The following is a 16,008-nucleotide window of genomic DNA, read 5'->3' as shown; positions in this document are numbered from 1 at the left end:
TAATATACAATGTCTTAAAGGGGATACTCAGAGACTTTCAGGGGCTTCCCTGGTGACTAGGTGGTAAAGAATCTGCCTACAAATTAATGAGACGTGGGTTTGATCCCTTGGTTGGGAAGATCCCTTGGAGAAGGAAGTGGCAACCCACTCCAGTCTTCTTTCCTGGGAAATACCATGGACAGAGAGGCCTGATGGGCTACAGTCCATTGGGTCACAGAGTCAGACAGGACTTAGTGATGAAACAACAACAGAGGTCTTTGATTTATTTTTTTCCTTGACCTAACTCCTTCATCCTGTCTCCCACACACAGAGATTTGAAAATCAGGATCCAGGTCCCTCAGCATTAATAATAGTACTAGGAATACTTCTTTCTCTGAAGTCCTAGATTTCCTTCAATGAACTCATGGCGCCTGTGTGTGCGATGTGAATGTAAATGTGTATTATGCAGGGGGTGCAAACTGGGGGAGGGGGAGAACTATGGGAACGAGTGGAAAGTTTTGCTTGATTTTGCTACCAGAGGAAACAAAGAAGAAGTTACCTATTTCCAGAATCCTTTGTCCCAGAAGCCCCTCCTAAAAACTTGTATCCACTACTCTGCGGAAATACCCCTGGAGACAGTGTAACGCTGTCTAGTTTTGTACTAGAGAAAATATTAGACTTGTTCAGAAAACCTCACTTGAAATTCTGCTTCTGTTGCTTAGTATTAAGACAATTCATTGTTAATACTTTTGTTTTTCTTATAATGTGGAAATCCTAGAATAGTGACTAGAGGGAAGATTGACTTATTCATCCAAAAAAGACATATTCAGGTCTCTTATGTGACAGGCATTTTTGGAAGTTGACAACATCTAGCATGTTTTTTACTATATGGAATTGCAGAGTTAGCAAAAACACTATTTGATCAGCAATATAGAAAAAAAATCTTTGAATATTCATCATCAGCTTTATAAGATTAGAAGAGGATTTTAAGAAATTGGGCTTTTGCCACCTCAGAAGAGAAAAACCTGGTTTTCTCAGATCACTTGGAGCTGCTTATGAGCAAGCATCCTAGCCAGAAATCAAGTCCAAGTTCAAAGTGTCTACAATAGCTGCGCCGGCCTCAATTCTGACAGTGCCTCCACCACTGCACTAGGGCTGGGGAGAAACACGTGTCTGGGTAAAAAGGGAGATAAAGGGAACATCTGTTCTCACAATATGGGCTTGTTATCATAGCTCCTTTAAGTACCGAAGCGCTGGCTCCAAAAGCATATTTTCTCCAGCACGGAAACTCCGCAAGGCTTGGTCAATTTTCCGAGGGCTCAGGGACAGGTTGTAAATGAGATTGTAGTTGTGAATGAGGCGTCTGGCTCGTTCCTTCTCTAGGACTCCTATCATTAGGTCGGGTGAGTGAGAGGTTTTTAAAAGAGAATGGAGAAAACACAAAAGAGGAAAATGCATTAGTTTGAATGACTTCTAAGCAAAAATTAAATGCTAATATTTTGAAACTTTAAGCTTTAAAAAAAAACATATGACATCCTAAAAAGATATTTACTGTCCTGACCATGTGTCATAGATGCTGAGAGGAATTTGACAGTGATCTGGGGGAGATGGGATGGGGTCCAATAAAATCCATAGGTAGACTCTAAAACAATTTTAGCTTGTTCTTTGTAGCCATAAAACTTTAAGAGACCAATTTTTGAAAATGGTGGGGTGCCTGCTAAAAACAATTCCTAATTGCTCTGGTTTCATGTTTTTCTTATTGAAATATCCAAACACATTCCTAAACACGCAGGATTTAAATAGCTCACTTTTATGCATTTCTGGAAATGTATTTACTGTGACTCCCTCCAGCTTGCTGTGTGATTACAGGTAAATCATCTAACTTCTTGTGACTTAGAGTCTAAATCTGTGGAATAGAGATGGTGGTACTTATCATCACAGGATACACTCTAGTACCCATATGTTATATGTACCAATGCTGATGTGCTCTTCATGCTAAGGGGAAGCAGATTTTGATAGTTGCAGAGAGGAGTGAAAGTGTAGAACATGATAACAGCAAAAATCAATAACTCATTGATAAGCCTCGATTTGTGAGCTTATAAATGTCAGATACTGTGCCTGGGAATAGAGAGGATATTGAGAAAGGGTTTGTTACCTTAGGAAGATCCCCAACCAGTCAGGATGGTAAGAGAAGCAGAAAATTTAGAGTGCAACAACAATATTGATTGATACTTATATACAGCATTCACCATGTTTCAGTCATCCCTCCAAACAACTTAACCAGTATTGACTCACTTAATCCTCACAACAATTCATTTGCAAAGAGAGAGAAACTGAGGCATGGAGATGAGAATTCTCTTACCCAAGGTTGTGCTTAGTCCTTGCATTTAATCATCATACTGTATTATAGAATGAAGGGAAAGAGATTGTTTCAAGCAGGGCTCAGATCGTTTTCTAAATATTTTCCATGAATTGTGAACATCTACGCTACAGGTGTCAAGCTTGTTAAATACCTTTTATAGAGGTAAAGGATATATCCCTTGAATATTGTTCTTCTAGTCTCCTGTGTTTGCATAGGTTGTCATAATGATTGTGAAATTTTTTCTCATAGAATCCAGAGGGAGTGGTCCCCTGTTCATTTTGTAGAAAGCCATGGCCAGTCAATCAGTGTTGGGCTCTAGTGGACACCTGTCATCTCTGTTTAAGCTCTGTTTTTGTTCAAACGTGCAACGATAGTTGAGTGTGATGTTCTCTTCTGAACTACTCTCTAATGAGTGTTTCTAACTGGACTACAGACAGCTGGGGTCCTAATGAGATTTATTCCATCCAGTTTTATTCGGTCCTGTCCTGTCCCTTCCCACCCCATCCCATCCCATCCTGTTCCATATCATCCTATCCCATCTCACCCCATCCCATCCTGTCCAGTTTGCTGTTTCTTTTCAGGTTTATTTGTGGTCTCTTTCTCCTATTAGAATGTTGGTCCTTTCCTCTGAAGAAATATCTTTGTTTGAGTTAGTCAGTTGCATCTTTGCAATTTTCCTGGATGAGGCGGCTGCTCTTGACCTGGTCTAGGTTGGACCCCTCAAGACATTTCCTCATACTCTATCTCTGGAAATATAAGTCCTGAGCTTTGGAGTATGTCTGACTAAGAAAGATACTTTAACATTTTGAGCCTCAGTTTCCTTGACTCTAAAATAGGAATAATTAAATTTGATGAAAATGAATAAAATAGTAAGTGCTTACCACAGTGTTAGGACTATAAAGCACTCATTAGTGTAGATACTATGATAGGATGGTTATAATAGTTATATCATCAACATTATTTAAAACACATGAGAATATATTTTAACTAGAATAAATTATTTGTGTATAATTTATATTTTAATTAAAAATTAGAATTAATGCTAAGAAATACATATAAGAATCACCACTGGTGTTGTTGGGGGGCCTTTTCTTCTATCTTCTAAGCTTTACTATTAGTAGAGGATTTGTAGTATTAGACAAAAGTTCATTAGCTGAAATTTATTTCTGTTTGATTTGTTGTCAATAGGGAATGCCCAAAACAACTGCATAAAATAACCTTTACAATCCATCAGTGTTGTTAAAACCTGTCCCTATCCCACCAGAACCAAAATGAAAGCAGTAAGAACCTCTTTACTATCCACTTCATTTTACAGTTTGTAAAGAACTTTTAAATCTCCCTTTCTCAAACATGGGAGGTATGTTTTATTATTATCAGTTTTACTATTTTACAGATGAGGAAACAGACTTGGTGAATAAAAGTGACAGCAGTTTGTGAAGTCTGAACTTGAATCTGGTTAAAAACACACAAAGAAACAAACTAACAAAGCAACAAGCAAAATCTCATGCTCTTTCCAGTATGTCATGGGAGTCTGGTGCAGTGGGAAGTCAGTAGACCTGGGGTTAGAATTACGCCTCAACTTCTCACTGGCTGATATTTTATCACTTTGAGTTTGGCTTTCTCCTCTCTAAATAAGAACATTAATCCTTTCAGCAAGTGGTTGATGTGAGGAATTAGTGATGCCATGTCCAGACCCATGCAGAGAATATCCTTGAGGGCTCTCTTTGCACTCTGCCTCTTTGAACTCTAAAATATTTTCTATTTAGCTTTTAGTTCACTGGGAAAATTCCAAATCCACCAGTCACTCAGACATTTATCCCAACCACCCATCTTTCTTTAGAAAGCACGACCAGCTATTCATAGTCATTCCTTATTCTTTCTCCTCAAGGATATTTTCTTGACAACCCCCATTAAAGAATAAGCACAGAGTAGGTTCCCAGAAATGCTAATTTAATGATGGATGTTCTGCCTTCACCCTGGATAAAGAACATCCTGCCCTACATATTTCCTTGCACATAATAAAGATCACTGATTCATCATTGGGCCGAGTAGGGATCATCTACTCAGTGTCTAGAGGAAGGCTGTGGTGGTCTGCTGAATACTGTGGCTAATAAACCAAGAAGATGACCTCAGTTAATCCTCTTTCCTCATTAAAGATAGTTATAGATGTTTCCAGATCTGGCTGACACATTCCTTGGCTATTGAAGAACTAATGAATTTCATAGAAACAGAGAAAACAGGCATAAATAGTGAAAAGGCCATGAGAAAGTCATTTTAAATCTGCCAGAATCTGCCCCAAAGTCAACAAAACTGCGTTTTTCCCCAGAACAGTTTAGAAGTATGAGAAAGGTCCCAGTCTCTAGGGAGTCTCTTAGCAACTAAGTTTATGATCTGTCATCCATCATCAAAACTCAGCATTTGTTTCTTTAGAAACATCTTTTCCCTCTGCTTGAGTTTTGGTTTTGTTTGTAACCCCATTACCACTCCTGCAGTTTTGATACATGTACCTAGACTCATGAATATTTCAGTAACCTTTTGACCTCCTTTTTTCCAGTATCTTCCCTAAAAGATCCATTTCTGCTTTTACGGTGTTCTCCTCTGGTTGAAACTTGGTGAACACTGGGTAGAGAATTAAGCTCATCCCAGCCCACAGGATTCACAACAGGGTATCAGCTTCACCATCTGGTTCAACATGACCTTCAGTCCTATCTTTCTTACTCTCTTCCCCATCATACTCATTCTCCCCTTCTAACCTTTGCAGAAGATGGTTTCAAAGTCTTCTGTATCTCTCCTTCCAAGTTCAGCTCAAGTTCTTCTAGTGAGCCCTCTCTGAGTACCTGCCTACATTACACAGTGTGCTTAAAAAAAAAAATCTCTTCTGTCTTTTCTTTGAATTCTTTAACTCTAGCTTGTGTCTTCAATCATAATACTTTACTATAATCTGTCTTTAAAATTTTTGTTTTACTGACATTGAATTATTGCCAGCCTTTGTGCCTTACCTAAAATTTCCTTGATGAGACCATGGCTCATCCTTTCTGGTTTTCCTCTTGGTCTAGCCTCTAGTACAGTGCCAGGCTCATAACAGAAGTTTAATACATGAGTTTCTAATTCAGCTAGATGAATTTTTCATCTACAATTTTCATTTTCCCCTCTCTTTGCTATAGTTATTAGAAGTCCTTGGGTATTGTATGATATTTATATTTTATGTGGTCTAGAATTCAAAGCAAGGTGAAACAAAAACATTACAGAGAATGAAAAGGTATTAGTATTGTTATATGATCACTTCTAGAAAGTACTAATGGCAAATAGTTGGGGAAACAGTGGAAACAGTGGCTGACTTTATTTTTTTGGGCTCCAAAATCACTGCAGATGGTGATTGCAGCCATGAAATTAAAAGACGCTTACTCCTTGGAAGGAAAGTTATGACCAACCTAGATAGCATATTAAAAAGCAGAGACATTACTTTGTCATCAAAGATCCATCTAGTCAAGGCTTTGGTTTTTCCAGTGGTCCTGTGTGGATGTGAGAGTTGGACTGTAAAGAAAGCTGAGTGTCAAAGAATTGATGCTTTTGAACTGTGGTGCTGGGGAAGACTCTTGAGAGTCCCTTGGACTGCAAGGACATCCAACCAGTCCATCCTAAAGGAGATCAGTCCTGAATATTCACTGGAAGGACTGATGCTGAAGCTGAGACTCTATTACTTTGGCTACCTCATGCGAAGAGTTGACTCATTTGAAAAGACCCTGCTGCTGGGAAAGATTGAGGGCAGGAGAAGGAGGGGATGACAGAGGATGAGATGACTGGATGGCATCACTGACTCAATGGACATGGGTTTGGGTGGACTCCAGGAGTTGGTGATGGACAGGGAGGCCTGGCATGCTGCAGTTCATGGGGTCTCAATGAGTCGGACACGACTGAGTGACTGAACTGAACTGAGAAAGTACTAATGTGCACATTAACTCTTTTTTGAGATGTAATTGATATTAGTATATCACATTGTATAAGTTTAAGGTGTACAACGTGATGACTGATACACATGTATATTACAAAATGTTTATTAAAATAAGATTAATTAACAAATCCTTTCCCTTCCATAACCATTCTGTTGTCGTTGTTATGGTGAGTCCATTAAAGCTCTACTCTAATAGTAGTTTTCAACTATACAACACAATATTGTTAATGAGAGTCATCATGATGTATGTTAAATCCTTGAAATTTATCTTCTGACTGAAAGTTTGTACCCTTTAACCAATATTTCTCTGTTTTTCCTGGCAACCAGAACTACATGTTCCATATTTTTAGACTCCATGTATAATGCTAACTCTTCATGAACACAGTATGGAATTAAGTACAACAACTTCAGTGCATATGTTTTTGTATCTGCTCTCTCTTTTCCATTCCATGGGTCTCAGACCTAGTTCTGAGTTTCATTCTTTCTCACTTAGACATTGCAATAACGTCCTTTACTCTTTTTATGCTTTAAATTTCTCCTTCATTCTGCACATAGCCATCGAGGACCTTTATGAAATACAACTTCACCGTATCAATCCCTGCTTAGAAACTCAACACGCTACTATCTGTGAATTAAATCCAAATTCCTTGGTCTGTTATCTATCACCTTCCTAGATCTGATCCCATCCTATAGTTTCACCTTTTTCATTTAATAGTCTTCTTAATGGCCCTTATATTCTATTTAAACCAAATTCCTTGTATTGAGCTTCATACATAATGCTTTGCTTGGCTAACTTGCACCTTTGCCAGAAAGGGCCCTCTATTTCATTCCTTTGTATATAAATGGTACTTTATCTTTAATGAGCAATTTCAAACTAATATAACCTTTCCTGATCACCTCACTATGAAGGAATTCTCCTCTCTCCAAACGCCGGCATAGCACTACCCTCTAATGGCATTTATTACCTTCTATTTTGGGTTTAGTTATTTATGAACATTCACTCATTAATTTGTTCCCTCAAAAAAAAAAAAAAAAAAAAAAAAAAAGGTCAAACAGAACTGTGCAATGTGCCGGGATAAAAAAGGAATGTAGTCTACTGGGTGGATAGTAGGAAGTCCCAAATAGAAAGATATAATATAGAAATATGATAATGGATGTTAAAGAACTCTGAGAGGCTGATAAAGGTTGGCCTAGATATGTCTGGGGAAATCATGAAAGTCTCAGAGGAGTAGAGCTTGAGTTCCAACCTAAAAGATGTTTAGGCACAAATTAGCCAGGTGGACAAGGTGAGGAGCTGGCAGGGGGTGGGGTAGTTAGAGAGGCAGATAGCTCAGGTGGAGGGCGTAGGTTTAGAAAAGGCATAGTCACAGGAGAAATCAAGGCACGTTTGAGGAAGGCAAATTAATCATTATGATGGGGAATATAAACTCCTGTTAAAGAGTTTAGAGGTCAGCCTGTTAGCAGGCATGCTGAAGATTTCAATCAGGGGAGTTACATGATTGGATTGTGGATTAGACTCAGAGAAACTGTCAGCAACCTGTTAGGGGATTCATGTCTGATTTATCTTTTTTTCCTGATTGTGCTCAGCACAGTGCCAGGCACATGGTTTATGTACAAATTATATTTATTAAGAACTGAAAGAAAGGGAGGTGTCCACTTACAGACTGCAACACAAATGGAAAGGTATATGATTGCTTCTATGTCCTGGCTATTGTAAATAGTGCTGCAATGAATAGTGGGGTGCATGCATCCTTTCAAATTATGGTTTTATTTGGTATATGACTACGAGTGGGATTGTAGGAACATATGGTAGCTCTATTTTTAGTTTTCTAAGGAACCTCCATACTGTTTTCCATAGTGGCCAGTTTACATTCACATCAGCTGCGTTGGAGGGTCCCTTTTATCCATACCCTCTCCAGTATTTAATATTTGTAGATTTTTTGACAGTGATGGCCATCCATTGTAGTTTTGGCTTCAGTTCAGTTCAGTCGCTCAGTCATGTTTGACTCTTTGCGACCCCATGAATCGCAGCATGCCAGGCCTCCCTGTCCATCACCAACTCCCGGAGTTTACTCAAACTCACATGCATCGAGTCAGTGATGCCATCCAGCCATCTCATCCTCTGTCGTCCTCTTCTCCTCCTGCCCCCAATCCCTCCCAGCATCAGGGTCTTTTCCAATGAGTCAACTCTTTGCATGAGGTGGCCAAAGTATTGGAGTTTCAGCTTCAGCATCAGTCCTTCCAATGAACACCCAGGACTGATCTCCTTTAGGATGGACTGGTTGGATGTCCTTGCAGTCCAAGGGACTCTCAAGGGTCTTCTCCAACACCACAGTTCAAAAGCATCAATTCTTCGGCACTCAGCTTTCTTCACAGTCCAACTCACATCCATACATGACCACTGGAAAAACCATAGCCTCGACCAGACGGACCTTTGTTGGCAAAGTAATGTCTCTGCTTTTTAATATGCTATCTAGGTTGGTCATAACTTTCTTTCCAAGGAGCAAGCATCTTTAATTTCATGGCTGCAATCACCATCTGCAGTGATTTTGGAGCCCCCCAAAATAAAGTCTGACACAGTTTCTACTGTTTCCCCATCTATTTGCCAGGAAGTAATGGGACCAGATGTCATGATCTTAGTTTTCTGAATTGTTGAGCTTTAAGCCAACTTTTTCACTCTCCTCTTTCACTTTCATCAAGAGGCTTTTTAGTTCCTCTTCACTTTCTGCCATAACGGTGGTGTCATCTGCATATCTGAAGTTATTGATATTTTTCCCGGCAATCTTGATTCCAGCTTGTGCTTCTTCCAGCCGAACGTTTCTCATGATGTACTCTGCATATAAGTTAAATAAGCAGGGTGACAATATACAGCCTTGACATACTCCTTTTCCTATTTGGAACCAGTCTGTTGTTCCATGTCCAGTTCTAACTCTTGTTTCCTGACCTGCATATAGGTTTCTCAAGTTTTGGCTTACATATCTCTGATAATTAGTGATGTTGAGGATCTTTCCATATGTTTTTTTGTCAACATATATGTCTTTGGAGAAATGTCTATTTAGATCTTCCACTCAGTTTTTGATTGGGTTGTTTTATTTCATATTGAGTTGCATGTGCTATTTGTATATTCTGGAGATTAATCCCTTGTTAGTTGCTTTGTTTGCAAATATTTTCTCCCATTCTGAGGGTTGTCTTGAATGGATAAAGAAGATGTGGCACATATATACAATGGAATATTATTAAACCATAAAAAGAAATGAAATAATGTCATTTGCAGTGATATGGATCAACCTAGAGATTGCTATACAGCCAGAAGTAAGTCAGAAAGTGAAAGACAAATACTGTATAATATTGCTTATATGAATCTAGAATACAGAAAATTCTATATTCTAAATTCTATATGAATATAGAATCTAGAAAAATAATATAGATGAACTTATTTACAAAGCAAAAGTAGAGTCGCAGATATAGAAAACAAATTTATGACTACCAAGGGGAGAAAAGGGGGTGGGATAAATTGGAACATTGGGATTACCATATATGAAAGTGTGAAAGTGTTAGTTTCTCAGTTGTATCCAACTCTTTGTGACCCCATGAACTGTAGCCCATCAGGCTCTTTCAGTGGAATTCTCCAGGCAAGAATACTGGAGTGGGTAGTCATTCCCTTCTCCAGGGTATCTTCCTGACCCAGGTATTGAACCCAGGTTTTCTACATTGCAGGCAGAATCTTTACAGTCTGAGTCACCAGGGAAGCCCTTAACATAAATATACAAGTATATATAAAATAGGTAACTAATGAAAATCTGCTGTATAGCACAGGAAACTGTATTCAGTGTTCTGTGGTGACCTAAATGGGAAAGGAATCTAAAAAAGAACGGATATATGTATATGTATAACTGATTCACTTTGCCGTACAGCAAAAAATAACACAATGTTGTAAAGCAACTATACTCCAACAGAAATTAATAAAAAATAAAATTTGTGGATCCCAGTATAAAATGAAAAAGAAAAAGAAAAAAAAAAAAAAGAAAGATGTATGAGCTGTAAGTTGCACACTTCACCTGTATTACTAAGATCACACAGATAGAGGGCATTTTCTAGCTTCCTGAACCTGTCGATCCATGTCTCACATTCTTCAGATGTGTTTTTCATCACAGGACTGACGGAAGGCTGTGAGACTGGCCTGATCTTCAAGGCATTCAGGATATCTTTGGGGGCTGAAGTCTCAGCAGGTGGGTTTTCTGGTTTCAAATCTTTTTCTGGAGTTTTCTACCAAAACAGCACAAACATCTCACTGGTAATGCATTCACCACCCAGAGCTCCCCCAGTTTCTTGACCAATGACAAGGCTACACAACTAGCAATATTTATTGTAGGTCTGTCTTGTAAATCTGGAGGATGGATTTCAAGTCCTCAGTGCAATAGGGCCATATATGCCAAGTCTTACTGGACACAGACTACTATGTTGAGTATTTTCTTTTTTCTTTAAAGGAAGGGTGAAATTGTGACTTTTATTCAGCTTGCATTTCTAGTTTACACAGAGGTTTCATAACTAGCTAAGATTTTTCATGATGTTCTACTCTATTTTATACTACTGGGATGCATAGGCAATGCTTATAATTTCTTGGTGGGAAAACTTTTGAATCCTTGAGTGTGAGATTCTTGACAAAAAGTGATTTAAACAATAATGTGATGTTACCTTGGATGTGTGGGCTCACTGTAATGAATCAAGGTGCCTCTAGTTTTGCCTGTCCTATTCATTTAACAAAGGAAGCTGAGGCCCAGTGTGGGGAATAGACATATTCATTGTACGGTTGATGGTAGGCAGAAAACTAGATCAAGGGTATAGAGATTATGTCAGGCTCATCTTTGTATCCTAAACTCATGTCAAGTACAGAATAGAAATGTTTTTAGAATAAATAGACAAATGAGTTTCAGTAGATCCATGAAAGACATTCTGTCACCTGCTGTGTAAAGAGAGTGGGCATTTATTGTTTGACCTGCCCAACCCCACTTTTCTAGGAATTACCCTTCCTGTTGATACATATGGTTGTAGAGAGAAACATCATGCGTCTAAGCACATAGTGCAGGACTGGACATCTAATGCAAAATGGCCAATAAATACAATATCCAGTGATTTTGGAACCACTTGTGAGAGCTAAAGGCAGAGATAGAAAAACAGAGATTATTCTGGGTGAGAGGTGAGAAGAAAGAGAGAGAAAAGGGATACAAAACTGACATCAGAGAAGAGAGAAGATATAAGAAATTGTGATGATGTTCAAAGCTCAAGTCTCTGATTTTAATTTGTTATGTTTCTATTGTTGGGTATAATTATAGATATATCATTATATATATGATTATTTATATATTAAATAATTATACATTATTTTATATGCACAATTTGTTTTATAAATAATTATATATGCAAAATATGCTCCTCTATCCATCTAATAAATTAAGTTGGTTGAGTTGGTTATATTAGTTGCAATTCAAATATTCTTAACTAATTTGTCACAGAATTAGGCCTCCCACTTTGTATACCATCTTTGCTTCTCCCAACTTTCAAATACCTGAATTTCTCCATCCTTGTCTCAAACTTCTCACATATAAGCTGTGGAGATCCCACTGCTCTAAAGAATAGTAATTTCAATAAGAGGCTAAGTTAACAACAAACATGAATTCAGTAATCCATGTAGACCTATGCTGGGGAATGTGAACAATCATCTTGTTTGAAATAATATAATGCTATACAAAACTGTATGAGCTTCCCTCATGGCTCAGATGGTAAAAGAATCTGCTTGCAATGCAGGAGACCTGGGTTGGATCCCTGGGTAGGGAAGATCCTCTGAAGAAGGAAATGGCAACCCACTCCAGTTCTCTTGCCTGGAAAATTCCATGGATGGAGGAGCCTCATAGGCTATAGTTCATGGGGTCGCAGAGAGACACGACTGAGTGATTTCACTTTCACTTTCATACAAAATTGTATCCATACAGATGACCAGTGACCAGTGCATTTTAAGAGATTAATATATAAGAGTTCTACTTTTATAAAATCAATTTTGAGAGAAGCTGAAAGTTTTTATAAAGTAAATACCATAGGGATTCTTATACTTTTTAGAGCTTTGGACTACTTTAGAAATCCAATGAAAACTTCAGATAATCTACCCAGATAAATGCACATTTGCATAGGATTTGTATGATTTTAGAAAGTTCAAAGAGGTCCTTGGAGTTGAGGAACTGACTTTAAATACTTACATATTTCTTCAGATATTTCCACACTTTCTTTGACCTCTAAAGACAGGGAGTGGGGGAATTTGTATGAGCCTGAAATTACAGGCTCAACCTGGTAGGTAAGTAAGTAACTGACTAACACACCCTATACTATTTTGGTCCCACTGTGTCAGGATGTCGTCTAAATTCCTTTCTTGGCCCTTGAAATCATTTAAGTTCTTATTCTTGCTTCTCTTTCGATGTATGCAACTTTTTCTCCAGCCACATAAAACTGGGAAGAAAATAAAGCTGCCTGATGCTCTTATGCCTTTTACATGCTGTTTCTTCTGCTGTAAAAGTCCTTCTTGTCATCTATGCCTCAGTGCATTGGGCTCCTACTCATCCTTCAAGGCCCAACTCATACTTCACTCCTTATGGGAGGCCTTCCTTGACAGCCTCAGTATAGGAGAGGGAAAATTCTTTGTAGCCCTTTTATCCATCATAGCACTTATTAATGGATAGTGTCTGTTAGAGTATCTCTTCCCTCCCCCAGAGATCAGGAGGCTGGGCCTGTGAGATAGTCATTTATGTATCTACAAGTTTTGGTTAGTGACTGTCACATAGTAGGTGCTCAGGATATGTTTACTGAATGAATAAGTGAATGCATCAACGAACAATTTTCTCTGGGACAATCAGAAAGCTGCTTTACCAAACCTCTGCCTCAGTTTCCCTTTATAAAAAGTGAGACAATGAATGCTGCTTATATAGGAATGTGAGAAGAATCGATTATTGCCAAGATGCAGTAAAATCTTCAAACGAGGCAAGAAAAAGAGCAAACTATATATTTTTTATAATCTTACACACAACAGACTTAACACTCGAGGAGAAAAGCATTTGCTGTTGTTTCTTGCATGGCAGAGGCATGCCAAAATGGATACTATTTTCTAAAATATTTCAAAGTGTGAAGTGTATGACGAGGCCTCCCGTCATTTGAAGATGAATTATGTTCTAATCCAGGCATTTAAAAAAACAACAACAACAGAGAAACTCAGGCTGTTTTTCAATTTTGTCTGCATCTTCTGGCTAAGTGCTGGGAATATTAAAAAGAATTTTAACTGCTTGCCAGATTTTCTTTTTTTAAATCAAAGAGCCCATTACATTTTAAAATGTGATGTCTGGGGAAAAGGTCACCCTGCTTCTGGAAGCTGGATTTAAGATGTTAAAATAGGCCTAACAACCACCCTTTATTTTGATGGCAGTTGGTGACCGGTCACAGGCTTTGGAAGGACACCCGTTCACATGCTACAGGTTCAATGTTTGGGGGCCAATGGCAAGTCGGTCACTGAGTGGTGATGAGAAGTTTCAGACAGAAATCAACCACACTCTTGGAGTTCTATTTCCCTTCTCTGCTTGAGTAGAGTCTTGAAGTCACAGCTAGTCTGATATTGAAGTACTGGGTGGAAATCAAAAATTCAGAAGGGACAGCCTAACCCAGCATCAGAGCATAGAAGGCAAAGGATTGGTGAAGCCCATCCCCAAGTTCTATACTAGGCTGCATACCATTTGTTCAGTTTTTCCTTGAGATATCTCAGGAACTTCAGGATTCCCTGGAGTAGCAGAAATTTCCTTTCCTTTCTTTCCTGGACAAGAAAGAAAAAATGGTTTTAACTTGGTCTCTTCGTTTTAACATATACACATATACACCCAGGCAAAGAAAATGTTGAGACTCTGCTATGTGGTTGGCATTGTATGGGGGTGATGGGGATACACTGGTGGATAAGAAGGATCTAATTCCTGCCCTGATGAAGCTCACAAAGGGGAGATAAGTGCTAAATAATCACTCAAGATTATTATTTAATTACAAACTACCATAAACACAACAAAGGAAAATGTGAAAATAAATTTCTTTCAGGCTAGGGGTAGGAGTGGTGGAGGATCAGAGAAGGCTTCTTGGAAGAAGTGACACTTAAACTGGGGACCTGAGGGTGAATAGGAGTTTCCAGGAAAAGGTGATGGTGGCATTGCAACAAAAAGAATAAAATGCTTAGGAATAAATTTACCTAAAGAAACAAAAGACCTATACATAGAAAACTATAAAACACTGATGAAAGAAATCAAAGAGGATACAAACAGATGGAGAAATATTAGCGTGTTCATGGATTGGAAGAATCAATATAATGAAAATGAGTATATTACCCAAAACAATCAATGATTCAATGCAATCCCTATCAAGCTATCAACGGTATTTTTCACAGAACTAGAATTACTAATTTCACAATTTTTATGGAGACACAAAAATCCTCAAATAGCCAAAGCAATCTTGGGAAAGAAGAATGGAAATGGAGGAATCAACTTGCCTGATTTCAGACTATACTACAAAGCTACAGTCATCCAGACAGTATGGTACTGGCACAAAGACAGAAATGCAGATCAGTGGGACAAAATAGAAAGCCCAGAGATGAATTCATGGGCCTATGGACACCTTATCTTTGACAAAGGAGGCAAAAATATACAATGGAGAAAAGACAATCTCTTTATCAAGTGATGCTGGGAAAACTGGTCAACCACCTGTAAAAGAATGAAACTAGAATACTTTCTAACACCATACACAAAAATAAACTAAAAATGGATTAAAGATCTAAATGTAAGACCAGAAACTATAAAACTCCTAGAGGAAAACATAGGCAGAACACTCTCTGATATAAATCACAGCAAGATCCTCTATGAACCACCCCACCTCCCAGAATAATGGAAATAAAAGTAAAAATAAACAAATGGGACCTAATTAAACTTAAAACCTTTTGCACAATGAAGGAAACTATAAGCAAGGTGAAAAGACAGCCTCCAGAATGGGAGAAAATAATAGCAAACAAAACAACTGATGAAGAATTAATCTCCAAAATTTACAAGCAGCTCATGCAGCTCAATACCAGAAGAATAAATGACCCAATCAAAAAATGGGCCAAAGAACTAAACAGACATTTCTCCAAAGAAGACATACAGATGGCTAACAAACACATGAAAAGATGCTCAACATCACTCATTATCAGAGAAATGCAAATGCATTATTTGAGAAATGCAAATCAAAACCACAATGAGGTACCATCTCACGCTGGTCAGAATGGCTGCCATCAAAATGTCTACAAACAATAAATGCTAGAGAGGATGTGGAGAAAAGGGAACCCTCTTACACTGTTGGTGGGAATTGCAAACTAGTACAGCCACTATGGAGAACAGTGTGGAGATTCCTTAAAAAGCTGGAAATAGAACTGCCATACGACCCAGCAAACCCACTGCTGGGCATACACACTGAGGAAACCAGAATTGAAAGAGACACGTGTACCTCAATGTTCATTTCAGCACTGTTTACAATAGCTAGGACATGGAAGCAACCTAGATGTCTATCGGCACACAAATGGATAAAAAAGCCATGGTACATATACACAATGGAATATTAAAAAGAACACATTTGCGTCAGTTCTAATGAGGTAGATGAAACTGGAGCCTAT

At 38.3% G+C, this 16,008-nt stretch overlaps 1 protein-coding gene across 1 annotated transcript in view; it reads right to left on the bottom strand.

Moving 5' to 3' along the window:
• Window positions 1-799: 799 nt before the first annotated feature.
• The window catches only part of C20H1orf87 (chromosome 20 C1orf87 homolog), an 82,785-nt gene continuing 67,576 nt past the window's right edge, over window positions 800-16,008 (bottom strand). Inside the window, exons 9-11 of the mRNA XM_043878735.1 lie at window positions 14,060-14,139; window positions 10,352-10,559; window positions 800-1,367 (exon numbers count right to left, since the gene is read on the bottom strand). Of these exons, the coding sequence (XP_043734670.1) occupies window positions 1,207-1,367; window positions 10,352-10,559; window positions 14,060-14,139 (449 nt within the window). The 3' untranslated portion in view covers window positions 800-1,206. The remainder of the gene's footprint in view (window positions 1,368-10,351; window positions 10,560-14,059; window positions 14,140-16,008) is intronic.

Source organism: Cervus elaphus, chromosome 20, assembly GCF_910594005.1.
Source record: "Cervus elaphus chromosome 20, mCerEla1.1, whole genome shotgun sequence".
Lineage (NCBI taxonomy): Eukaryota > Metazoa > Chordata > Mammalia > Artiodactyla > Cervidae > Cervus > Cervus elaphus.
This window is presented reverse-complemented; position numbering and strand designations above follow the sequence as displayed.